Here is a 26838-nt window from a genome sequence, read left to right on the forward strand (position 1 = left end):
ATCACTCCCCCGCTTCAAAAATGGGGGCTGCGCCGGGCAGTGGTGGCGCACGCCTTTAATCCCAGCACTTGGGAGGCAGAGCCAGGCGGATCTCTGTGAGTTCGAGGCCAGCCTGGGCTACCAAGTGAGTTCCAGGAAAGGCGCAAAGCTACACAGAGAAACCCTGTCTCGAAAAAAAACCAAAAAAAAAAAAAAAAAAAAAAAAAAAAAAAAAAAAAAATGGGGGCTGCTTATGGTTCGATCCATTTTCCTAAGCCAGGACTCAATAAAACCATCTCCTCTACCAATTACTCGCTTCCAATTTGTTTTGGTAGAGGCTGGAGGTGGTAGCACCCATAGGCACCAATAACAAGCCTGCTTTGGTGCCTCCCACCTCTTTTTTTTTTCCCAAACTGAATGGTCCTGGAGCTTTGTTCTGAACCTTGTCATATTCCCACATCAAGGACACAAAAGAAGGGAGGGGGCTGGAGAGATGGCTCAGTGGTTAAGAGCACTGATTGTTCTTCCAGAGGTCCTGAGTTCAATTCCCAGCAACCACATGGTGGCTCACAACCATCTGTGATGAGATCTGGCGACCTCCTCTGTGTACATAATAAATAAATAAATAAATCTTTAAAAAAAAAAAAAAAAAGAACCAGGGAAAGGGACAAATTTAGATACTAAAATACATTCTTTACAACACAGTGTATTGCTGGGCGGTGGTGGCGCACACCTTTAATCCCGACACTCAGGAGGCAGAGTCAGGCGAATCTCTGTGAGTTCGAGGCCAGCCTGGTCTACAGAGTGAGTTCCAGGAAAGGCGCAAAGCTACACAGAGAAACCCTGTCTCGAAAAAAACAACAACAACAACCCCCCCCCAAACAACCCAGAGTGTATTATCTATTAGTGATTATTTCAAAGCAAAAGTTAGTCCTCTCAACGTTGTCCACACATGCCCCTTTGAAACAGACTAAGGCAGAAGTATCTGTGGACACAGGTCCCTGAAATGAATCTTTTCACCGTTCACTTTAAGTTTGTATAGCAAATGCCGTTCAGATATTTTGAACACTTAATAAAAATATGTTTAGCTGTCTTTTCTAAATTTTGTAATCAGATTTTTTTCTCAACCCAAGCTTCCATAATTAATAGTTAAAAGCACCAACCCCAAATCATTTTACAATGAAAGCTAAAAATCATCACTTAAACCAGATGTGATGATAACTGCCTTTGATGCCAGTACTTGGGAGGCGAAATTGGGTCTACGCTGCAAGTTCCAGGCCAGCCAGGGCTACATAGTGAGTCTCTGTGTCAAAAACAAAACAGAAAATTAACATTTCAATTAATTTTAAATAAGCTGGCCTGAGGCAAAGTCTAGAAATGAGTTTCTTCTTCTTTAAGTTTTCTGAATCCTTGGATTTCAACTTCAAAAAATAGACACAGAAGCAATTGCTCTTACGTAGTACAAAGTGGCCCTAAGTCCATTTACACACATAAACACTCAAACATTTTAGAGGCATGCCAACCATAATTATCAGCGCATGATGAGTTTAAACAGAAAAGGCAAAAATCGAGAGGCCAGGGTTTCCTCTTCAGCAGCACCGGGGGCAGAGATTGCGGCCCCGCCCCCGTGGCTGTCTTAGAAATGGTTTACAACAGACCACTCAGCTTCCATTCTCTCTAGGCTACCAAACCAGGAAAGACAATATTTTCAGGGTTACATAAATATCCCAAATAGTTCCACCAAACTGCAGTGGCTCAAGAGAACCCCAACCTTTCCTGTCCCATGGCAGATGCCCCAAACAGTTCAACAGAACTTTATGGGCCGTTTGTTTGTTTGTTTTTGTTTTTTTGTTTTTCGAGACAGGGTAGTTTGGTGCCTGTCCTGGAACTCGCTCTGTAGACCAGACTGGCTTCGAACTCACAGAGATCTGCCTGCCTCTGCCTCCCTCCTGATTGCTGTGATTAAAGGCATGTGCCACCACCACTGGGCTAAAATATGTAGCCCAGGCTGGCCTCAAACTCGTCATCCTCCTGCCTCCACCTCCTTCAGCAAATTCTACCAGCCAAAACCGGCCTATCTCTTTAAGACACTTGTCATTCTTGGAAGTCAAAGCCACCTTGCCTCCTAGGGTTGACAGACCCCGTCCACACAGGTCACAGCAAACCTAAGTGAGGAGACCTACAGGTGTCTCCCTGAGGCTTCCTATGGCAGGAATGGCAGAGCGTGCCTCCCCTTGACTTTTTTCTTTGTTTTGAGACAGGGTTTCTCTGTGTAACATCCCTGGCTATCCTGGAACTCACTCTGTAAACCAGACCTCAAAGATCCGCCTGCCTCTGCCTCCCAAGTGCTAGGACTAAAGACGTGCTCTACCCCACCTCCCAATGCCTTTTTAAAAATGTGGTTTTATTTTATGCACATTGGTGTTTTGCCTGCATGCATGTCTGTGTGAGGGTGTCGGATCCTCTGGAACTGCAGTTACAGACAGTTGTGAGTTGTCGTGTGGGTGCTGAGAATTGAGGTCCTCTGGGAAGAGCAGCTCTTAACCACTGAGTCATCTCTCCAGTCCCAGTTCCCAATGCCTTTGAGAGCTCTCTGCTTCACCACCGCTCTCTATTTTACAACAATAACCCAATCCTATGGCAACACCTAATGAATCAAAAGAACCCCAAGAGACTCAAAAGATCCCAAAGGCAAAAGCTGATCATGGAGAGACTTTCCAAGGGTCAGATTTTCTGAGAATCCAAAACAAAATCCAAACTCCTTTTTCTGCTTCACTGGGTAGAGGTGAGCAGCAGCTGATGCTGAAGCGGAAAGAGGAAAATGTCCCCGGAGGAAATGACTCCAGCAAATCTGGAAATTTCCATTTTTCCTTTCCTCTCTACCTGGGGTCTGCTCAATATGTGTGGCAGACACCCCCAAAAGGTGTCTTTATCCCTTCGTGAATGTCGTTGTGTTACACGGGGGTTCACAACCTGTGCCGCAAGTCAGGTCCAGCCACCCATCCTTAATAAGCCAATTTAAGAAAGTTGAAAGAGGATGGGCATGGTACCAACACTCAAGGGAGGCAGAGGCAGAAGGGTTCTCTGTGAATTCAAGGCCAGCCTGGTCTACATAGCAAATTCCAAGCCAGTCAGGACTACATAGAGACCCTATCTCAATAGCCCCCTCTACCACAGACACATACAAGTGGAAGGCAGAAATAGGAGATTTACTCAATGGGACCACACTGGGAAGAGGAACAACTCTCTCAAGTCTGTCTTTGGAGGCCTGAAGTGAGATGGAAGTCTACACAGAGGGCCATGGATGTGCACATCTAAGGAGTCCAGGTCAAGGCATGGTCCCGTCCACCATTGACCCATCATTAGCTGTCTTCACCTCATCCTATACAGTGGTCTGACCCATTGTTAGAACTACTGGAAGACTTTCTGAGAGACAAGTTCCCCTTCTGGCTGGTGTCCTTTGGAATGAGATTCCTAGGGGAATTATCATTGTTTCAACAGTCTGAGAACGGGACTAAAAGCACGAGTGTCTATTTAGAACATCTTCATTGCTGCCAGAGCCACAAAAAATAAAACAGTATAGCTAAGATTTGTGAAATGTTCAAACTCACCTGGGAGTAGGCTCCATCTACCTCTTTCCTTGCTCCCTGTTAGAATGAGCCCCCAGTGAAGCTAAAATTACACCCACCTACAAATTCTGCTCAAAAGAATACTTTCTGTACTAAAAATTAGTTTTTCTAAAACGTGAGCTATAGTATGGAGCTAGTAGGCTTTGAAAGGAAATAGAGCTTAACATAGGGCGACTGTCTTCAGGGCTCTGTTGCTCAAAGGATCCCTGACCCAAAGAAATTACAAAGTTAAAAGTCTAATTCTCCCACTTCTTCAACAATAGTGGAGTTGACCTTCTCGGTGTGCAACAATCAAGGCTTAAGGGCCAAAGTATTGGCCCTCACCCTCCCTGCTCATCCAGAGTCCAGAGGACATCAGCATCCCTTCTAAATGGACCGGCCAACTCGGGGAAGTCACTATTTTAGAGACAACAGGCTAAAAATCAAAAGCAGACTCCCCCACTCGCTTACTAGTAAACTGACTGCTTGAAGCTCGACCCAGTGGCTTGTGTGTGATGTCTTTGGTTTGTTTTTGTTGCTGTTGTTGTTTTTGGTTTCTTTGAGATTTGTTTTATTTAGTGGAAAGAAGAGGACGCAGTAGTTAAGAACGCTTGCTGCTCTTACAAAGGACCCAGCACCCATATGGTGGCTCATAAGCACCCAGTTCCAAGGGATCCAGTGACTTCTGACTTCATTGCACCAGACATGCAATACAGTGTACAGACTTAGATGTAGGCAAAGCACCCATACACGGAAAATAAATATTAAAATGCTGGGAACCAAATTCAAGCTCTCTAGAAGAGCAGTCAGTGCTCTTAACCACTGAGCCATCTCTCTAGGCCCTGACTGGGCATGCCTTACACAAAACCTAACTCTCACAGACCCTTGGTACCTCACCCTGATGGGCCAGGATCAAGAAGGACAAATGGTGTCATAAAATCCACCTAATAAGATAGTGAGTTATCACCCCTTACCTACTCATCTATGATCCTAACAATGACCCATGGACACAAGGCCAGGAAATTCAACTGTTACAAAAGCACGCCATTTGCTCTTGGGCTGTAATTCTCTCTGAAAATTTTCCTGCTGTGTGTTATTTTCATCTTTCATTCAGACAGGATCTCACATAGCCCAGGCCCATTTTTTTTTCCGTTGCTGTCGTTTTTCAAGACAGGGTTTCTCTGTGTAACAGTCCTATGTAGACCAGGCTGGCCTCGAACTCACAGAGACCTGATTGTCTCTGCCTTCTGAGTGCTGGGATTAAAGGCTTACACCACCACCGCTCGGTTGCCCTGGCTGATCTTAAATTTACTACGAATGACGGGAGTAGTTTTATGCCAGCGAGCGCAATTTAAACAGTGCTAGGAATCTAATTCAGGGCTTCATGCATGCTAGGCAAACACCCTACCAATTGAGCTGCATCTCCAACCTGATATAAAAGGGTTTTTTGTTTTGTTTTATTTTTCTGTTTTGTTTTGCTTTGTTTTGAGACAGGGGTTCACTATGTAACGCAGGCTAGCGTGGAACTCACAAAAATCTGTCTGCGTCTGCGTCTGCGTCTGCGTCTGCGTCTAACTCCACTATCATTAAAAGGTGTGCGTTACCGGAAGTCGTGAGCTCTTCACTGCTGGCCTCTCAGAAGCTTATGTAGTTCTGAGCAGCACCATCATGGGTCACAAGTATGACGAGGTCTGCTCAGTGACCAGGACCTGTATGGACCAGTGTCCTGCGTTCTAGGATGCTCCTCCCGGCCCTCCTCCATATACCCGTCAGGGTCACGATGGCTCTCTGGGTCTCCTGGCAACCTCCTCACCATGTTCGACTTTGAAGCTTTCTATCAGGCGCACCACGGAGAACGCTCCAGAAGGGAGGACCCGACCAAGAAGGGGCTCCGTTGGTAGGAGATGCCATTTTCTTTGCCCTCCTTTTCCTGATCTTTGCTTTCTCAGTGGCTTGGTATTTAACTGGAAAAAGGGGGACGGGGGACCAGCCCAAGGAACCTGCCTTTCTTGACCTTTGAACTATTGATCTTGGATTGAATCGATTACCTCTAGTGGTATTCTCCTGACTCTCCTAGTACCCTCCCAGCTTGGTCAGTGAAAAGAAGCTGGCCAAGAAAGAGGCCCCAGGATGATTCCAGAAAATCAGAAATTTAAGTGCTTTCCAGGGTCCCCTGGGAATCTACTTGTTTCTACAAGTTGCCTTCCGGATCTCAACTTCCAGAACACGTGTCCGAAAGCCCCGAGCAAGATTTGTCCCCCCCTTCCACACGTTTGTACCATGGGGTGCTTCCTGGGTAACGTCCACTGCCAAAAGAATGATTTGTGGGGCTTGCATGGAACTTGTCTTTCTTGGTTTCCTTCAGCCACTGGTGAGACTTGATCAATGATCCAGCAGGTGCTGGGGATGTTGCTCAGTGGGCATCACAGAAGTGTGTGTGTATTTTTCCTGGTGTGTATATGTGCGTGCTACCCCATCCAGTTTGATATAAAAGGGTTTTCTTTAAAAGCGTGTTTTAGATTTATTTTACATGTGAGGGGTGTTTCACCTGCATGTATGTCTGGGTTAACACTTGCTTAATCTAGTGCCCATGGAGATCAGAAGAGGGTGTAGAGGAGGGTGCAGGATCCTCTGGATCTGGGGTTATTGATGGTCGTGAGCCACCAAGTGGATGCTGGGAACCAAACACAACTCCTCTAAAGGAGCTGTAGGTGCCCTTAACCGCCGAGCCACCTCTCCAGCCCCCAATATAAGTTTTAATAAAGAGTTCTAGTGAGTTAGCAAAGTAAAGGTACTTTCCACCAAGCCTGGCCATTTGAGTTCAATCCCTATGACCCACATGATCAAACCAACTCCTGAAAGCTGTCCTCTAGCCTGCCCATGAACACTATGGCACCAAGCATCCACACATACCACACATAAAATACACATTTTTAAAGTTTATACTTGCTGGGTGGTAGCGGCACACGCCTTTAATCCCAGCACTGGGAAGCAGAGTCAGGTGGATCTCTGAGAGTTCAAGGCCAGCCTTGTTTACAGATTGAATTCCAGGACAGCCAGGGCTATACATAGAAATCCTGTTTCAAAAACACTAAAAAAATAAAAATTAAAAAATAAAAACTTTATACTTTTTATACACGGTGGGGGCTGGAGTCAATATGAAAAACTGCATAAAAACCAGCAGGCAAGCCTGCAATCCTGAACTCTGAAAGTGGAGCCAAGAGGAGCAGGAGGAATTCAAAGTCATCCTCAGCTACACAGCAAATCTGAGGCCAGCCTGAGCTACTATTGTGTATGAAAATGTCATATATCCTTTTCCCGAAACAAACTGGCCTCTTTGAACGTGTTATTAGTTTAGAAAAAAGTTTGTGTTCTCTGCTAGCCTTTTTCGTGCATTTTTAAACCGTTATCTCGGCCGCCCTTATCACAAGGTCAGAATGTTCAATCAGGAATGCAGAGGCTCCTGGGAAAATAGCCCACTCCTCCAGGACCAAAATGCTTATGCAGAGAAAACATCTTTCAAAACTGTCTATAGCGTCGAACGACTGTAGTCCTTGCACTCAGGAGGCAGAGGCAGGAGGATCACTGCAAATTCTAGACCAGCCCAATATCTGAGGTAAGTTCCATGCTATCCAGGGCTATATAGCAAGACTCTGTCTCAAAAAAAAGAAAGAAAGACAGAAAAGGAAAGGAGGAAGGGAAAAAAGAAAATGGGTCCCCATAGCTAATGAAAAACCAGTGGACCCCAACCTTCTAGTAAACCCTGCATGAGAAAAAAGAGGGTGTTTGTCACGGTGACACAGGCTTAAATCTACAACAGGGAGATTTTAAGCTCAGAGCCAGCCTTAAAGAGATCTGTCTCAAAAAAAGGTGGGAGAGGAAAACGTGTCGATCATGCCTCTGATCCCAACACTTGGGAGTATGAGGCAGGGCTGAGTTCACGGTTAGCATGGGCACAGGGAATTACAGCTGGACTTGGGCTACAGGGAGACCTTGTTGGGGGCAGTATAAAAGATGGACTCTTGTTTATAGAATTGGCCTCCTGTCCCACTCAGCACTGCTCTTTATTCCTGTTTCCCCGTCCATGCCTCCTCCGTGTTCACTTATGTCTGCTTGAAGTGTCCCTTCCTCTGGCTCCATTTCATTCCCATTGTCATTAAGTTGGAAGGGAACACCACCCCCCCCCTGCCAACACACATACACCCCATGCCTAGTAACAGCTATTTTAATGTAATTTTTTTTGTACTTTTCTAGTATAGAAAATGTTTTGGAACCTTTTGTGGTGGTGCATGCCTTTAATCCCAGCACTTGGGAGGCAGAGGCAGGTGAATCTCTGTGAGTTTTAGGCCAGCCTGGTCTACCAAGTGAGTTCCAGGACAGCTAGACTGTTATACAGAGAAATTGTCTCGAAAAACAAAAAAAAAAGAAGGAAGGAAGGAAGGAAGGGGGAAGGAAGGAAGGGGGAAGGAAAGGAGGAGGAAAGAAATGTTTTGGAAAATGAATTGCTGTACTAACTTGCTATAAAAGGTGACTTGTGTCAGGTATGGCAGTGTGGACCTCTAATTCTGACATTTGGGAGGTGCAGGCAGAAGCATTAAGAGTTCAAGGCCAGCCTTGGCTAACCAGTGAGTGTGAGGTCTATCTGTGTTACATGAGAACTTGTCTCAAAACAGAAAAGTGGCTTAGACTGGACAGACAATGGTAATACAAAAAAGTCTCTGTTTATTTTTGGTCTTACTTATTTCTTAGATCTTAATGGTGGTTTGTAGCTCCTCATGAAAATACTTCCATGTACAGATGAAGAACTTTGGTTCCCAAAGCAATTTCTAGCTAAGAAGTTTTGACTGGAAGGCATCAGTTTATATATCCCTGATATGAAATTCTCTTAAATGATGTCTCTTTCTCAATTGTTTGCTCATCTGATAAAGAGCAAGACCTGTGGGTCTCAGTCATTGTTATTTGAATAGTGACTCGGGCAGTCTTAAACATTTTCGGAGTGGGGCAGGATTGAGATTGTTGAATGTCAAGTGCTATTGATGTTATATTCTGTATTTCTTCACTTGGTAATTTGGCAAAGATCAGAGGTAGAGAATAGAGCAGGCCCATGATAACAAAATACATATTGAAAATAAAGATCTGGGGCTGAAGAAATGGCTGTGTTGAAGGCACTTGGTACTTTAGTGGAGAACCAAAGTTCAGTTTCCAGCATCCACATCAGGTGGTTCAGTACTGTCTGAAACACTAGTCCCAGGGGACCCAACACCCTCTTCTGCCCCTGCATGCACATGGTACACATACATACACTCAGGCGTGCATACACGCGCGTGCACACACACATTTAAAAATCTAAAATAAAGAATACACCCAGAATAATCAGGGTCAGAGTCTAACTAGGGTCAGAGCTTAGGCCCAGGCAGCCTGAACAACCCAGGCTCAGTCAGCCATCCTCAATGTGCCAACTAGGGTCAGAGAAAGGCCATTTAGTCAATGTGGCCACATTGGGAAAGCAACAAAGAGGTCTAGTGATCTTATCTCCATCCCTTCTCCCCAATTCTTCTACCGTCCCCAAGTCTGTCTTCCAGAGTTCTGACAAGAGGTTTGAGTTGAAAGAGAAGGTGAGAGTATGCATAACCAAGCAGTTCTGGTCAAAGGGGTGGTACTGCCCATCGTTGACACATGATGGGCTTGGCTCTAGTCTCTCTGGCAGGGTGATCTGACAAGCTGTGGGAATTAATGAGGTGAAACTCTCTCCAGGAGACAAGCCCCCCTTTACCTGGCACTAGAGTCCCAGCCTTTTCTTTCTCCTAGGGTGAGAGTCCCGGGAAAATTCTAGTGTCTTTGACTCCATTTTCTCAAGAGCCTGAGAGTAGAAGGGAGGGCCCAAGTGTCTCTCCTTGGGAGGCTGTGGCAAGAAAATGTGTTTGAGGCCAACCTGGACTACATTGAGATCTTGTCTCCAAATAATAATAGTAATAAGCATAATGGCTTCTCTTCAGTGTCCTTTGCTTTTTTTTGGTTTTTCAAGACAAGGTTTCTCTGTGTAGTTTTGGAGCCTGTCCTGAAACTCACTCTGTAGACCAGGCTGGCCTCGAACTCACAGAGATCCACCTGCCTCTGCCTCCCCGAGTGCTGGGATTAAAGGTGAGCACCACCATCGCCCGGCTTGTCCTTTGCTTTTTACAGAAATAATTGTTTCTAAAAAAAAATACACAAAAGCAAGGTAAGAAAATTTGGTCACTGAATAGAATTAATGTTGATAGGTTAACATATAACTTCCATGTTTTGTTTTTCCATGTTGAGGCTTGAACCTCAAATTCTAGTCCTTTCAGTTTTGTGTGTGCATGTTCATTCTTATTTTTTGATCTGAAGTGAAGTAATCCTCTACTTACTACTTGTAAGCAGCTAGTCTCATTTTGTTTTCTTTTTCTTTTTTTGTTTCTTTTTTTTTTTTTTTTTTTTTTTTTGGTTTTTCGAGACAGGGTTTCTCTGTGTAGCTTTGGAGCCTGTCCTGGAACTCACTCTGTAGACCAGGCTGGCCTTGAACTCACAGAGATCCACCTGCCTCTGCCTCCTGAGTGCTGGGATTAAAGGAGTGCGCTACCACTGCCCTGCCCTGTTTTCTTTTTCTTAAAAAAAAAACCTACATATTTATTTGTGTAATTTATATTATAAATTAGAAATAAGCTCAAAGATGGAAGAATCTGGGGCTGGAGAGATGGCTCAGCAGTTAAGAGCACTGGCTACTCTTCCAGAGGACCCAGGTTCAATTCCCAGCACCCACATGGCAGCTTACAACCATCTATAACTCCAGTTCCAGGAAATCAAATGTCCTCTTCTGGCCTTTGTAGATACCAGACTTACATGCAAAACACCCATACACATAAAATAAAAATAAATCTAAACTAACCCTTTTTAAGCAAAGGAAGCAAGAGCCAGGCAAGGTGGCAGCACACAGCTTTAGTCCTAGCAGCTGAGGAGAGTGGGGGCAGGCTGATTTCTGTGAATTCAAGGCCAGCCTAGTCTGCATAGAAAGTTCCAGGCCAGCCAGAGCCACATGGTGAAACCTTGTCTCTAAACCAAAAACAAAAATTAGACAAAGGAAGAATTTCAAGAGCTGTAAGACCCACTGGCGGCTGTATAGGGCTGGTGGCTTTGGCGTGACAGAAAAGTAATAAAACAAACACCACAGACCACTGGGAAGAATACAAATACAAACGGAACAATCACTATATTAGTTACTTTATTCGTTGCCATGGCCATCTTAATTAATATGTATTTCTTTTTATGTGCATGAGTGTTTTGCCTGTATATGTACCATGTGGGTCCCTACAAAGGTGAGACAGGCATGGATCCCCTGGAACTGGATTTGTAGATGATTGTGAGCCCCCATGTTGGTGCTGGAATTGAACCCAGGTCCTCACTTTTTTCAGTTTTTTTTTTTTTTAAAAATAAGATCTCATATACCCTAGACTGGTCTCAGACTCACCATGTAGCTGAAGATGACCTTGAACTCCTGATGCTCCTGCCTTCATCCCGGGTATTGAGATTACATTTGCCACTGTGTCCTCTGTGTTATTTTCTTTATCATTAGATAATGACAACAAATATTACATTTAATTGGTTGTTGTCAACCAGTCACCCTATACTGGGCTGTAAGGCATTAGACATAGTCAGCCTCCCCTTCCCAGCCTCTAATGACCATTATCCTAGTCTTCCTTCTATATAATCAACTTGTTTCCCCTTCCAAGAAACCATCGGTGTTTGGTGTCTAAGGAAGCGGATATGCTAATCGCCTCCATTCAATCATTATGCATTATGTGCATGTATCAAATGACTGTGCTGTGCCATAAATATGTATAATGGTTATGTCTCGATTAAAAATAATTCTTGAGATAATAACCAACAGTTTTACTCCGAAGTCAAACACATGACTCCTTGGTCAGGTTTTGGTTGCTTCTGCGGCCGTGCTACCGAAAGGAGCCCTGCTCTGGACCACCCCAGTGAAGTCTAGTCTCGAAGAGGCCCAGATAGCCTTGGTCTATGGCTTGATTCAAACAGAGGCCCCGGAACCTCAAAAGATGCCAGGAGGGAGAGGGAACGGTCAAGGAAGGAGTCCAGGAAGAAAGGACACGGGCATGGGTCTCAAATGGAAGCCTGACAGAGAAGTCGCTTCAACCCGGACACCCCACCCCCGCCCGCACTGGGCTCCCCCAAGCCTAGCCTGGCCCCCGCTGATTCCCTTATCTATGCCTTCCCAGCTGCCTCCCTGCTGGCTGAACTGTGGTCACAGACTTCTGGGCCTGCACCCCCTCCACAGGGATGGGGGAGGGAATGGGGTGAGGCCTGGCCTCAGAGGCACCCTACTCCCCACCCTTCATTTCCTTTACTGAGTCCTCTGTCGCCTCCAGGAATGAAGAAATGGGATGTGAGTCTAGCACCACACCATTTTATTGGCCATGCCTCTAGCCTTCCCCTCCCAGTGGGGCTCCCCCACACCTCACCCCCAGACTCACAGCCTCTGCTAACAATTCTCAGTAATGTTGAGAATTATTATTTACGTAGCTTACCATTCAGGGTGTGCCAGGCAGGGACCGTGCAGCTTAGGTACATTTGCTGCGGGGTAAGGAAAGTCTATGATTATAACCGTTTTCCCAGCGATACAACTCAAGCGCAGAGGAAGACTTGCCCAGAAATTAGCAGTCAATCAGTGTGAGGGTTGAGACAAGTACCAGAGGCCTTGGATAGTCTCATTTCTGTGCCCCTACTCCCGTCTGGCAGGTGAGAGTCGTGATATACCACAAGGATCTGATGATGAGAATGTAATCGAATTATGCATGAAAAGTACTGAGCATCGTGCATGTGTTCCGCCAACCAATAATGCTGGTCCTGGTGGTCTATTTATCGATACGGTCCTGCTGGTAAAAGTTCTAGCTGAATCAGGGGCTGGGGATGTAGCACAGTTGGCAAAGCACATGCCCAGTGTATGCAAAGCCCTGAGTTACATTCCTAGCATGGGGCGGGGGATGGGGGGTGGTGGGGGGGGGGTTGTGCTGAGAACTGGAGGTTCTTCTCAGAATTGGAATGAATAAGAATTTGTTTTCAGGCTGTGGATACAGCTTAGTGGCAAAGCTCTTGCCTAACATGAGAGATGCATTAGGTTCCATCCCTAGCACTACAAAAATAATAACAAGTCTTAGATTAGAATTAAATAGTGAGCTGGGCGGTGGCGGCGCACGCCTTTAATCCCAGCACTCGGGAGGCAGAGGCAAGTGAGTTCAAGGCCAGCCTGGTCTATAAAGGGAATTCCAGGACAGGCTCCAAAGCTACACAGAGAAACCCTGTCTTGAAAAACAAAAAAAGAAAAAAAACAACAAAAAGAATTAAAATAGTGTTGGCCAACCACTGCTATTAAAATCAGCAATTCAATTTGAAGTTGATATTAGTATTACTATTGGTGTGAGCACATGGTTAGCATTACAGCTAGAATTCCCAGTGGTGCTAGTTGGGAAGCGAGAGGGACCAGCACTTGCATACAATAAGCACCCAGGAAACAAATCAAAATACTCTACTTGGAGATTTCAAATTCACATGAATACTCAGTAAAAAAAAAAAAATAGAATATTTGATCTATTGAGAACTCAGATTAAAGTCGGCTGGATCACTTAACATTCAAATTCATTTATTGTCCCCAATATGGAAGTAGCTATCATTGTTACACCATTAGGGATGGGGGAATGGTAACACTTGAATAATTCCATCTAGGTCTCCCAACTAGTACCTGGGTGGGTTGGGAGAGAATGGGTGGGCTAGCTCCAGGTCCAGAATCTGTGTCCTTCCCTGATAAATCCACAAGGAAAGTGGCACACAGCCTCCCATTTTTCACTTTTTCTCCCGAGACAGGCTTTCTCTGTGTAGCTTTGCGCCTTTCCTGGATCTCGCTCTGTAGACCAGGCTGCCCTTGAACTCACAAAGATCTGCCTGGCTCTGCCTCCCAAGTGCTGGGATTAAAGGCGTGCGCCACCGCCACCTGGCCAGCCTCCCATTTTTAAAGCCTACGGGGACAGTGGCTTTCACAGAAACACGATGAGAAGATCAGCTCCTCTGGAATAGGCTGGTAGGCAGGCTGACTGACCCTACTGACTCATGGCGTCATCCTTGCCTTTCCCTCGAGGAGTCTCAGTCTCCCCAGCTGGAGAACTGCTAGGGATATGATAGAAAGTCTTAGGAGAAGCCAAGTGTGGGTGACGGTTTTTACACAGAAACAGTGTCCAATATCTACCGATGAAGATTGATGTGGGTGGGAGGCACCAGTGGAGCGGGGAGCGGGGGGAGAAGGCAGGGGAGAAGGCAGGGATGGATCGTTGGCATCCAGTGACCATGGTTGGAGGTGTGTCCCCTCACTGCCGGCTGACAGCAGAGCCACACAGATCACATCAGCCACAGCCTCACACAATGCCGCCAGCATGGAGCCTATCCTAGACCGTCCCCCCTGGGGGTCCCACTCTCAGATTTCGCCTCTGAGATCTGCCTCCCTCTCAACTTCCTTCTTCATTTCTGTCTGTGTGCCTGAGGCCTCTGTCATTTCCAGGTCTTTCCTTGACCTCCTGTAGGGCTCGGCCCTATCTTGTCTCTTTGAGTCTCCCTACATGTTTAACACGTCAGGCTCTCTGAACCTCTCTCTTCTAGGCGCCCTCCCTCTGCCTCCTTCCACAACTCTGTCTTCCTTCCTTTATCGCCGTGCCTCTCTGGCTCCTCATTTCCATCTCTTTCTGTGTATCTGTTCCCGCCTCTGCCTCTCTGTCTTTCACTTAATATCCCTCCCATTTGCCATCTTATCCCAATCCTCAGGGACTCACAAGGGAGTCCACTCTAGGTGTCGCCTCAGTTTCCCGCCTCTAACGTATGGCGGGCAAGAAGTTGAGGCACCGTCCCTGTGTGCATCCCCCACCCTGCCCCCCAACCCCAAGACAGCCTGTTACTGCGGCACCAACAGCCACAGTCGCCTCCATCTGATAAGACTTATCTGCTGCCCCAGAGCAGGCCAGAGCTGGCGTAAGCCCCAAGCACAAGCCCCAAACGCTAAAGAAATGTACCCTCACTCCGCCGGGCCTGGCCTCGTCCCTCAGACTGGTTCCTAAAGGTGGCCCACAGGTTCTGGTTGAAATACTCCCAAACCTCTATAAACCTCATTCTTCTCACCTGCAAAATGGGTACAGCTACATCGCTCCTCTCCCGGCATCCAGGAGGGCTCACACACATACAGGTCCAACCCACACATAGCCTGGCATAGCGTACGGGCTTTTTCCTAGTGCTGCATGAAATTTATTTTAATATTTCCGTGTTTCTTGACTAGCGCTCATTATGACTTGACTAGACTCTGGGCTCCATAGAAGCCAAAGGCGAACTGGATCCAACCATGTACAGGATAGAGAGGAAGGGGGGGAGGGACTACTAAGAGGTCCCCCACAAGTAGGCGGCACACCCCCTCCCCTGTACTGCCCCACCCACTGGGGCACCAGCCACTCCCTGGGGAGGAAAGAGGAGGGAGAAGGTGGGTGGGAGGGAGGGCGGGCTGGCAGGCGGGAGGGAGGAAGGGAACCTCAAAGGCCAAGGCCCGTGAGGACACCCCTTGGGATCACACTGAGCTCACCACATCACTAAGGTGGCTGAACCTTCTGCATCAACCAGCCCAGGTCAGTCTCAATTCCCAAAGAGCCTCCAGCAAGGCAGCCCTTGCCTGCTGGCCAAGCCTGCTCCAGGCTTTCTGACCCATAGCTTGCCCCGAAAGTGTGGGTCATCCCCGAATTCCTCCACAGTTCCCTCGACTTCTTCTGTTTCCAGCCTTCATCTCCCCCCTCAAACCTTCCTCTTCCTGCCCAACTTCTTCCCATTCCTTCTAAGTGATCTATGTCCTGTGACCCCTTAACTCTCTCCTCATACTCCCAGGCCTACCTTCCAAATATACCACCCCCCAAATTCTTCCTTCCCCCAAACTCTTATCCCTGTCCCAAATCTGATTTCCACTAATTGAAACTTGTCTCTGCCTGTTCTCCCGAAAAAGAAAAGAAAAAAACAACCAAAACCTCACTTTGGCTTCCCCAAGACTCATATTTCTGTTCCCAAGTGTTTCTACCGCCTTCTTTCTGGCTAAGCGCACCTGTGGAAACCTAGCTTTGGTTCCCATCTTTGTCTTCCAGACCCCATGCTCGCTCCCCAGGTCTTCTCTCTGACCTCCCCAATCCCTCATACCCCCTTGCCCTACCTGTTGGCCCAAATGTGTGTGTGTTACTTTAGACACAAAGTCTGCTTTTCCCAAATCTAATCTGTCACAATGATCCTTGCGTCCATCTCCCCTAAGCCCCAACTGCCCCCCGCATCCCACTCTTTCCACTCCAACCCTGTCTCGGCTTCTCCCACTCTTCTGTGTTCCCAGACTTCATCTAGACGTCAGCCGTGGGTCCATCTGCCCAGGTCCCTCTCTCTCCTAAACCCAATTGCTGCCCAGGAAAAAACCTTGTCCCTCTCACAGTTTACTGTGATCCCCAGAACCTCTCTCTAACCTTTAAACTAACTTGGCAAACTTCACCTCTAATTCTCTAACCCCATTGTTTTCCTAACTCATTTTTTTGAACCCAAAATGTGTCTCTGAACTTTTCAGCTCAGCTCTCCTTCTCAAATCCAGCATTTCCTTCGCCTAAACTCCATAGCCACAGCCAAACTTCTGACTCCAACGCCACACTGGACTCTCAAACTCTCCCTCTAACCCCTTAAGTACTCTGTCTGCTCCCCAGATCCTGCCTCAGCTCCTCTGGCCCGTGGGACCCTTGCGGAGGCCTGGGGGAAGGCTGTTACCTGGGGTGAGGGGCTGGGCCCAGGGTGAGCTGTAGACGCAGCTGCTGTACCTCCTGGTTAGGGCAGCAGCGCTTTCTCTAGTGAAGCAGCTGATAAGGAGCTCTCATATCCCCCAGCCTCGAGATAAACTTTATCTCTGTCGGGAGAGTGATAACTGGGGTGGAGGGTGGGCCCTTGCCACAGGAGGGGTGGGCAGCTCTGAACCCACCAAGGTGAGAGGTACAGGGGCGGGCAGTGAGGCTGGAGGGAGACGAGGATGGGGGGGTGAGGAGATGAAGAGTCGTGACAGAGACCAGGAGATGGAGTGACAGTGAGGGGGAGGTACAGAAAGAGAACTGGGGAACCTGAGACAGAGACACCGAGAGACAAGCAAGAGGCATCCAACACATGAAAGAGTGACAGCCATCAGAGGGGAGGGAGGGGGAGAGCCAGGGACGGAAAACGAGAGGGCCAAAAACAGAAAGGAGAAAAGGAAACATGGACGGAGAACGAGTCGTGGAGAGACAGACAGACACGGGATTAGAGAGGGAGGAAAGGGAGGAAGGTAAACCAGCAGACACTGTCCAAAAGGGTGGGAATTCTGAGGAAGAGAAGGTGGCGGTGGACACGGTCCCCAGCCCTGGGCCCAGCCCTTGCCGATCTACCCAATGGGTACGGAAAGTGCTCTTCTGCTCAGCCTGTCTCCCACTTCTGCCTCCAGATAGGGCACTGGTGGGGGCAGAGGCAGGCTCCTGGACTGCTTCCCGAGCTGGGTGTAGGATGTGGGAATAGTACGAGAGAATCCAAGGCTCAGAGAGAAAGAGGAAGAGACACTGCGAGACAGAGAGACAGAGCTGGAAAAGTTGAGAGCCATTTAGCACTATGAGTACAGGAGAAAGCCAGAGTGACTGAAACAGCAGGCAGCTGAGAAAGACGCCAAGATGGAAAGAGATAGAAAGATTAGAGAGAGAGAGAGACATGGAGGGACAAAAGAAGGTGGGGGCACAAATTCATAAGACTGAGAGAGAGGGCAGATACACCCTAGGAGGCTGGGGAGATGGCTCAGTGGATAAACTTCTTGCTGAATAAGTGTGAGGACCTGAGTTCAAATCCCCAAAATCCATACGGACACGGTAGCATGCGCATCAGCAGCCCTAGCATACTTCTGGGGAAATGGGAGGTGGGGGAGAATCACTGGAAACTACAGGCCTATCCTGGTGTATGTACACAGTAGAAAATACGAAGAGACTCTTTAAAAGGTGGAAGGTGAGGACCAACAGCCATGGCTGTCCTCTGTCCTCGCCATGTACGCGCACGCGTGCACGCGCACACACACACACAACATAAACACCAAGATAACATCTTTTTCTTCATACGTGCATCCTTGAAGCATAGAATGATGTAGGGAAAACAGTCAGCCCTGAAAGGAAGCGGAGGGAGAGGCCCAGGGAGACAGAGAGCCAAAGACACAGACATGCAATATAAGACAGAGTCAAGGATCATCGCTCAGCTCTTAGCAGATGGGGAAACTGAGGTCTGGGAGTGGGGAGACTTGAAGGTTCCTGAAAACAGACCCTTTTCCCTGGAGGGAGGATACCAGGGTGGGAACACCTCCCACCTGTCACTCTCCTCAGAGGAAGCCAGTAGCTTTGGGGTGATTTCAAAAGTTGGGCGGGGATGGCAGAGATAAGCGGTGGCGTGGAGGCAGGGGTACTGACCCCCCATAGAGCAGGGAGGAACTAATGGGGCCCTCTGTCTACAGACATAACTGAGGTGGGGGAGGGGGGGCTCAGCCGGAAACCACGGGGTTTCTGAGAAAGTCAGATGGCAAGATACAACAGATAGGGATGACGTTGAGGAGCACAGAAGGGTGAACCCCGAAGTCCTGAGGGAGCTGTCAAGGGGTCCAAGGACCTTAGTGGTGCACTCTGCCTCCACAGAAGAGGAGAAAGGAAGGGGAAGAGGGAATAAAAAGAGGAAGTGGAGAAGGAGGACTTGAAGAATGGGAGAAAAGAGAGAAGGCTCCTGGGAGGAGGAGAAAGAGGAAGGTTGGAAGGTAGAGAGGGGACAGAGAGGAGGAAGGAAAGAGGAGATAGAGAAAGAGGAAGAGAAACATGCAAGGCAGGGGATGGGGAAGAAGAGGGGAGGGAGGAAAGGGGAACAAGGAAGGGGGAGAGACGGGAGAAAGGAAGAAGCGAGAGAAGACAGTGGAAACGGGAAAGGGGGAAGAGAGAAGACATGGAGATGCGGGAGTGGGAAGAAGAGGGAAGAAGGGGCGGAAGAGGGGTAGGTGCGGAGGAAGAAAGTGAGACAATCCGAGGAGAAGGAGGAAGACGGACGGGAAGTGAGCATGGAAGGAGAGACAGGTGGGATGACGGCGTGAGAAAGGAGGAAAGGGAAGAGGAAAAGCAGCTGAGAGATGATGGAGAGGAGAAAGAGGCCCCGGGGCCGCCTTGGGGAGGAGAAAGGATTTCCGCGTCTGACAACCTCCTCCTGTCCTCGCAGGTTAAACCCCAGGATCTCCATGGATTTTCCTGGCCTAGGAGCCCTGGGGACCGCAGAGCCCCTGCCACAGGGGTTTGTGGATTCTGCCCTGGTGTCCTCGCCACCAGATTCGGGAGGGTTCTTCTCTGGGCCTGAGGGTTTGGATGCAGCAGCCTCCACTTCCCCGAACACAGGAACGGCTGCAGCCACTGCTCTGGCCTACTACAGGGACCCCGAGGCCTATAGACACTCTCCAGGTAACCATTGGGGGGCTGCCTTGGCACTGGCTCGGGGCTCTAGGGGTCGCCACAGGGGTCACTAGCTAGTTCACAATTCCACCAGGTCATCTTGCAAACAGAAGCTCTGTGTATGGATGTACTGACCCATCCCCGCAGGGCCACACACCAGGACTCCTCTCTGTCCGCCCTTCTGGAATGACACACTGAGAAGCAAGGATGGAAATGTGTACTAAGTAGCTCACTTTAGGTGACCTGCAGCCTCTCAATCCCAACAGCAGTCATTCGAACCCCAGACAGGAAGGGATGGAGGCTGTTGTCGTTGCTATAGCGACCAGAGGGGCTTACAATCCAGGAGCCACACAGCATCAAGAAACTCTTGTGGGAAGACTGGAAACCTAGTTGCCATGTTGGGACTGATGGACACCATAGCATTGGAAAAGCAGGGTTACCTTAGGTTTCTTGATCTCTTTCTTCCTCCCCCCCCCAACCCCCCATACCACTCCAACAGTGTTTCAGGTCTACCCACTTCTCAACTGTATGGAGGGAATCCCAGGGGGCTCACCTTATGCCAGCTGGGCCTACGGCAAGACGGGCCTCTACCCTGCTTCAACTGTATGCCCCAGCCACGAGGATGCCTCTCCCCAGACGCTGGAAGACCCGGATGGGAAGACCAGTACCACCTTCTTGGAAACCTTGAAGACAGAGCGGCTGAGTCCAGACCTGCTGACCCTGGGGACTGCACTGCCCGCATCGTTGCCGGTCACTGGCAGTGCTTATGGGGGACCTGACTTTCCTGGTCCTTTCTTCTCTCCCACTGGGAGCCCTCTCAGTTCAGCAGCCTATTCTTCCCCCAAGTTTCATGGAAGCCTCCCCTTGGCCCCTTGTGGTGAGGCTCTCATAAAGGGACAGGGAGGTCGAGTTGGGCTAGGTAGCTCAAGGTCAAGTTCAACTGAGTTGATGCTCAACTTTTTCTCTCCGCTCTCCTACCAGAGGCCAGAGAGTGTGTCAACTGCGGAGCAACGGCTACTCCACTGTGGCGAAGGGACAGAACAGGTCACTACCTGTGCAATGCCTGTGGCCTGTATCACAAGATGAATGGCCAGAACCGGCCTCTCATCCGACCCAAGAAGCGTCTGGTAAGACCAGGGGTTAGCCTGACCTGTGCAGGAGATGAGTTCCAGCCTAGAGTCCATATTCTCCCATCCTACAGGAACCCCTGCCCAACTCAGAATTGTCTCCGACACATAGTACACTTGCCCTCATCCCCATCCCTTTCCTATGCAGGAACCCTGCTATGATCTAGAACCCCCGTCCTTTACCTACCCTTGGCGGCTTCATACAGAAACCCTGTTCTCACGTTTGTGTGAAAAGCTTCACCCTCATCCTTAACAGCGGGCTTTTTACTCATGGCTCACATGGTGGTTTCCTTGGAACCCTTCTTCTAGAAGTCATGACTTCACTGAACTGGGCAACAGGATTTTGGTTTGTGTGCTGGAGATGGAGTCCAAGGCCTCATACATGCTAGGCAGACACTCTACTATAGAATTACACCCGAGAAGTTTTGTAGGTTCCTAAGAAATGGTTTGGTTTGGTTTGGCTTTTGTTTGAAATGGGGCATTGCTATGTAGCCCTGGCTGGCCTGGAACTCTGCATGCCAGACTGCTTTTTTAATTTGTTGTGGGTCTCCTGTCTGTCTCCTGACCGTCAGGATGGTAGGTATGAGTCAGCACACCTGACTTCCTCCAAGAGCTTCAGATACGTGGCCAAAGATGAGAAACGGATGGAAGGGGTCTCACACAGATTATGAAATGAAGTCCTTGCTGGACAGTGGTGGAGGCAGAGCCAAACGGAGCTCTGTGAGTTCGAGGCCAGCCTGGTCTATAGAGGCGAGTTCCAGAACAGGCAGGACTACACAAAGAAACCCGTCTCGAAAAACCAAACTAATAATAATAAATAAGCTCCTTATCCCAGACAGGAATCCTTGCCTTCAATGTGACTCCCACCCCTTCAGCCCTTTTCTCAGGCTCTGTAAGGCCGTGTGCCTGACTTCCACCTCCCTGGGGCACTGATCTCCTTTTGTCCCTCAGATCGTCAGCAAACGGGCAGGCACTCAGTGCACTAACTGCCAGACGACCACCACAACACTCTGGCGGAGAAATGCCAGCGGAGACCCCGTGTGCAATGCCTGTGGCCTCTACTACAAGCTACACCAGGTGACGCCCTCCTGCATGGTCCTTCCGGCACGGTGTCCTCAGCCCACGCTCCCTGCTCCTCACTCAGTCCTGATCTGCCTTCAACTTTCTCTTCCACCCTGAGTCTTTCCTTCCTCTGCCTTTCCTTCCTCGTCTCTCACCGTTTTTCTTGTAATTTCTTTCTCCATTCGCTTCTCCTCACTCTCATCCACTCTTCCCACCTCATGCCTCCTTTCCATCCTTCCTCTTTCTCCCTTTTCTTCTTGCTCCCTCCACTACCTTTCACTCCCACGCTCTAAGTCTTGGGTACCTCTTGCCGGTCTAGGAGGATATTCCGAGCTCAGGGCCTCACCCACAACCACAGGTTTCTCTACGTCAGGCAGTATATCATCCTAGTCATTGCATTCGTTCCCTATTCTTAAAGAAGCGGGGGTTGAGAGGACGTCCCTAGCCCAGATGTATAGACACAAAGGGCTGGAGCTAGCAGCCCCGTGGTCTCCCTTTCTACAGGTGAACCGGCCACTGACCATGCGGAAGGATGGAATTCAGACTAGGAACCGCAAGGCCTCCGGCAAAGGGAAAAAGAAGCGAGGGTCAAGTCTGGGAGGAGCAGGAGCTGCTGAAGGACCAGCTGGTGGCTTCATGGTGGTAGCTGGTGGCAGCAGTAGTGGGAATTGTGGGGAAGTGGCCCCAGGCTTGACGCTGGGCACTGCAGGTACTGCTCATCTCTACCAGGGCCTGGGGCCTGTGGTGCTGTCAGGGCCTGTCAGCCATCTTATGCCTTTCTCTGGACCGCTGCTGGGATCGCCTACAGCCTCCTTCCCCGCAGGGCCTGTGCCTCCTACCACCAGCACCACTGTGGTGGCTCCCCTCAGCTCTTGAAGGTACACAAAATGGCCTTGGCCTTGTGGCAGAGAAGGTGTCCCCTCTTTTTTTTTTTTTTTTTTTTGGAGACAGGATCTTCTGTAGCCCAGGCTGACCATGAACTATGTAGCTAAGGGTGACCCCCTAAGTTCCTGATTTTCCTGCCTCTACCCCCCAAGTACTGGGATTATAGGCATTATTGACATGCCTGACATTTTTGTTTCTGTATTTTTGTTTTGTTTTGAGACAGGGTCTCACTCTGTAGCCCAGGCGGCTCTCAGTTCCTTATGTAGTTCAGGATAGACTCAAACTTGAGACCCTCCTGCCTCAGTTCCCGAGTGCTGGGATTACAGGCCTCTGCCACCATGCCCGTGTCCCCCCTCTTGGAGCCCTCATTCTTTACAGCCCAAGCCTATGGGCCCCGGACACCTCCTTGCCTGTACCTTCGAAGATTTTGTAAAATAAAATCACCAACGACCCGAAACGAGAGGCACAAGTCTGTGTTTGGCTAAATAAATGTCAGTGTCAGGTGAGGGTGTGGAGTGGTGTGTCTGGTTCTTTGACCACAGAAGCCAACTGAAATGCATGAATACAGGAGCCTGACTGAGGTGGCAGGCATAGTATTTCACAACTGAAAATCATGATACATCAACAGAGCTGTGTATATGAAGTTTCGTGGACAGCATGGTTCCATGTGTCATTGTAAGATGGTGTATGATGGCAAGGGTGTCACCAAGCTGTAGGATAACAGCACGTGGAAAAGTGTGTACAGTGATAGGCGATGAGACAGGTGAGGTAGCTGTGTGGCTGTGCATGACTCTAGGCGACAGTGTGACATCACAAACACCGAGCAAGAACTATGTATGAGGCACAATAATATGGCTTTGACAGTTCATGTCAGTTACTTTCCTTGTTGCTGCTACAACTGTTACTACCGGATAGTAGTAACTTTATGTGGGGAGGACTTATTTTGGCTCACGGTTTCCAATGGATTGCAATACATCACAATAAAGCACAGCCGCTATCAAGGGGATGGGAACTATGGCAAGACTCTTCACATGACAGCCAGAACAGAAAAGTAGAGACTAAGACTAGAAACAGAAGTGTTATAACCTATAAAAGTCACCCCAACCAGTCAGGCCCTACAACCTCCCAGAACAGTGCCATCAGCTAAGGACCAAATGTTTAAATAGATGAGCTTGTGTAGACATTTCATCTTCAAATGATGAAGATGTATGTCTCAGAATGTCTCCGTTGCTCTGGCAATGGCAGTCATTTCTCTGCCAGTCTCTGAATATGTATGTATGGGCATGTGTGTACCATGTAGAATGTGTCATCTCACTGTGTGTCTTAGGAATGATGATGTGAGCAACTTTGTGTACATTTGTGGAGCTGTCAAAATCCAAACTGTCCCTCTGTGAATTAGGGACCCTCCTCCCTGGGCCAGAAGACAGTCTTGGGAAAGAGTGGATTAGATCAGAAGCTCAAATGTGTTCCCTGGGCCTTAACTCAGCTCAGCCTGCCGCCCTGTAGGAAATGGAAAGGATGAAGGGACAGAGACACGAAACATCTTCTCAAACAGGACGTGGTAGCTGAAGCCTCTAATGCCAGCACTTGGAAGCATGAGGCAGGTAGACTGCCACTAGTTTGAGGCCTGCCTGGGGTACAGTTTGAGACCTCATCTTAAAACAAAGCTTTGTGTGAAGGCTCAGATCTGTAATCTCAGGGTTTGGAAAGCTGGGGACAGGCAAGACAAGGGTTCCAAACAATGACACCAAAGTAGCTTCTGGAGGCCGGAGAGAGCACTCAAGCTAGTAAGTGTACCACTCTTCCAGAGGACCCTGGTGGATCTCCAGCACTCACGTGGTTTCTCAAAATCTGCAACTCCGGTCCCACCCTCTCCTGGCCTCCCAGGGCACCACCAGGCACGCAAGTGGTGCACACAAGTGCATGTCAGGCGTGCAAGTGGTGCACACAAGTGCATGCCAGGTGTGCAAGTTGTGCACACTAGTGCATGCAAGCAAAACACCTATGCACATAAAATTGAAACTAAAATTTAAAAATGGCTTATGAATTTAATACCTCATAGGTGGGGACTGCCACACTGCCAAGTATCTCTCCACACTCCTATTAAACTGGGTGAACGGTTCCCCCAAAGTGAAATATGTCATTTAGTAACTTGGGAGAATGGCTATAGAGAGATGGCTCAGCAGTTACAAGCACTTGCTGCTCTTGCAGAGGAGCCAGGTTCGGTTCCCAGCACCCACGTGATGGCTCACAAGCAGCTGTAACTCCAGTTCCAGGTGATCCAGTGCCCTCTTCTGGCTTTAAGGGCACTAGGAATACAGTGTACATACATACATGTAGGCAAAGCACTTATCTGCATAAGGTAAAAATAGTCCTTAAAAATGAAAATATTTTAAAGGAAATTAATGGACATTAATTAGAAGATAACATACTTTGAAGTTTGGAACATTCTAAAACAAGTAGGTAAAGTGACTCACCCTGTTGCGCCCACGTCTTGAGACATCGCCACCGCCACTGCTGCCACCACCGCCTCCGCCACCACCCCCACCCCTGAGCAAGTCAATATCCGATGCAAAACACACAGGGATTCATTGATAACAAGCAAGTCCGACACAGCGGGTGGAGGAGGCCGGCCCTGAGCTCTCAGGGTGAGGGGTTCTAAAGGGAAAATCCACAAGCAGGGTGGTACAAGCCTTGGCATTATATGATTAGGTGAGGGTGTGTAACCTTTGAATTTACTGGTTGGGGGTTACAGTTATCATTTTGGGGGCAAGCCTGGACAAGTCCCAGGCTCTGTCCATAAGCTGCCATGGAGGCTGGCTGGCCGAGCACGTTCACTTTGACTCATGCACATAGCTTTAAGTTGGTGAGGAGTCCCAGACAGTAACCAACTGGCTGAACCTTGAGCAGTCAGAGTACGTGCAGAAAGGGAGCTCCTGCAAGGACTATGTCTTTTGTTCATGGCCCTCCCAGAAACTGCTTGCTCAAGTCTCAGGAAACGGACATTGAGGCCTGATCTCTGAGAGAAGAATGAGCAGCCTGTTATGGCATCTGCTCAGTCTTTCAACCCAAGGCCACACAGCTTAGCACGTAGCCGGGACAGGTCATCTGGTCAGACTGGTGGTCTCTTTCCCTCTAAGGTAGAGGCAGGAAGATCCTAAAATCAAGGCCATCTTTGGCTGCCTATTAAGTTCATAGCCAGCCTGGGATACATGAGCCCTTTCTCAAGAACAAAACAAAATAAAATTGGTATACAGGATATCCTAGAGGAGTTCTGGTGAGGATCCAGTGATGATGGTGTACCAGAACCCAGAGGCCTTGAACCAGACCAGTGACTCGTTGTAATGAACATTTGCTAGTCAAGCCGACTGGACAAAAGGGTAGACTGTGTGACACACAGAGGCTTCCAATACCCCCAGGACCAATGAAAAGACGTTGTAGGCAGGAAAGAAGACAAGAGGATTTTGTTGGTTTTGTTTTGTTTTGTTCTTAATTTTGTTTGCTTGCTGGCTGGCTGGCTGGCTGTGTTTTGTTTTCTCTTGTGAGGAGGCACTGCAGGAGGGACAGGAGGAAATGGGACCAAGGTGAGTGAAATTGGGATGCATAACATGAAACTCTCAAAGAGTCAATAAAGAAGTTCAAACAAACAAACAAGCCGGGTGGTCCTGGCGCAGCCTTGAATCCTAGCACTTGGGAAGCAGAAGCAGGTGGATCCCTATGAATTCAAGGGCAGCCTGGTCTACAGAGTGAGTTCCAAGACAGACTCCAAAACTACACAGAGAAACCCTGTCTCAAAAAAACAAAACAGCCGGGCGGTGGTGGCACACGCCTTTAATCCCAGCACTTGGGAGGCAGAGGCAGGCGGATCTCTGTGAGTTCGAGGCCAGCCTGGTCTCCAAAGTGAGTTCCAGGAAAGGCACAAAACTACACAGAAAAACCCCGTCTCAGGGGAAAAAAAAAAAAAAGAAAGAAAGAAAAGAAAAACAAAAAAACAAACAAATCATTTACTGATAAAAAAAATCATGAAGCTATTTAAAACAATTCTTCAATATACATATGTTATCATTTATCAAAAATGAAAGCAAATTTTAATACTAACAAGATATTTATTTATTGTTTTTGTTTTTTGAGACAGGGTTTCTCCATGTAGCCCTGGCTGTCCTGGAACTCTCTCTGTAGCCCAGGCTGGCCTCAAACTCAGTGATCCCACTGCCTCTGCCTTTGAGTGCTGGGATTAGAGGCGCGTGCCACCATTGCCCCACAACAAGATATTTATTTTTACATAGAGAATTAAATCTTGGAACAGGAAAGATGGCATAGTCAGTCAATCATCTGCCTTGCACATGTGAGGACCCGAGTTCAAATCCTGGAACCCATGGAAGACGCCAGGTAGTGTAGCCTGCACATGTAATCACAACCCTGGTGAGCCGGAAGGGAGAAACAGGAGGATCCGTGGAGCTCGCTGGGGAGCTAGCCTCGCCTACCTTGTGAAGTTCCAGGCTACTAAGATGCCAGGTCCCAAACAGGAGGTGGAAGGTGGCTGAGGAATGACATTGGAGACTGTCCTCTGACCTTCACACACATACAAAAGAAGCCCTGGCCGAATACCTGCAA

General features: G+C 48.4%; 1 protein-coding gene and 1 long non-coding RNA gene across 3 annotated transcripts; one reads left to right on the forward strand and one right to left on the reverse strand.

Moving 5' to 3' along the window:
- Window positions 1–7042: 7042 nt before the first annotated feature.
- Window positions 7043–22731, forward strand: Gata1 (GATA binding protein 1). Of its 2 annotated transcripts, none has more exons than XM_015990612.3 (6): window positions 7043–7203; window positions 18924–19159; window positions 19650–20027; window positions 20132–20277; window positions 21229–21354; window positions 21844–22729. In XM_015990612.3, the coding sequence occupies exons 2-6, from the start codon at window positions 18943–18945 to the stop codon at window positions 22213–22215; spliced, it is 1239 nt and encodes a 412-aa protein (XP_015846098.1). In that variant the 5' UTR covers window positions 7043–7203; window positions 18924–18942; the 3' UTR covers window positions 22216–22729. The 2 variants fall into 2 exon arrangements, with proteins under 2 accessions (XP_015846098.1, XP_042125390.1); XM_042269456.2 differs by lacking the exon at window positions 7043–7203 and adding an exon at window positions 15163–15280 and having other exon boundaries at window positions 21844–22731.
- A 2058-nt stretch (window positions 22732–24789) lies between these two features.
- Window positions 24790–26838, reverse strand: LOC143270992 (uncharacterized). Its single transcript, XR_013048229.1, has 2 exons — window positions 26709–26838; window positions 24790–25776 (listed from the first exon to the last, which is right to left on the reverse strand). It is a non-coding gene; the product is annotated as an uncharacterized LOC143270992 (long non-coding RNA).

This window comes from Peromyscus maniculatus, chromosome X, assembly GCF_049852395.1.
Source record: "Peromyscus maniculatus bairdii isolate BWxNUB_F1_BW_parent chromosome X, HU_Pman_BW_mat_3.1, whole genome shotgun sequence".
Taxonomy (NCBI): domain Eukaryota; kingdom Metazoa; phylum Chordata; class Mammalia; order Rodentia; family Cricetidae; genus Peromyscus; species Peromyscus maniculatus.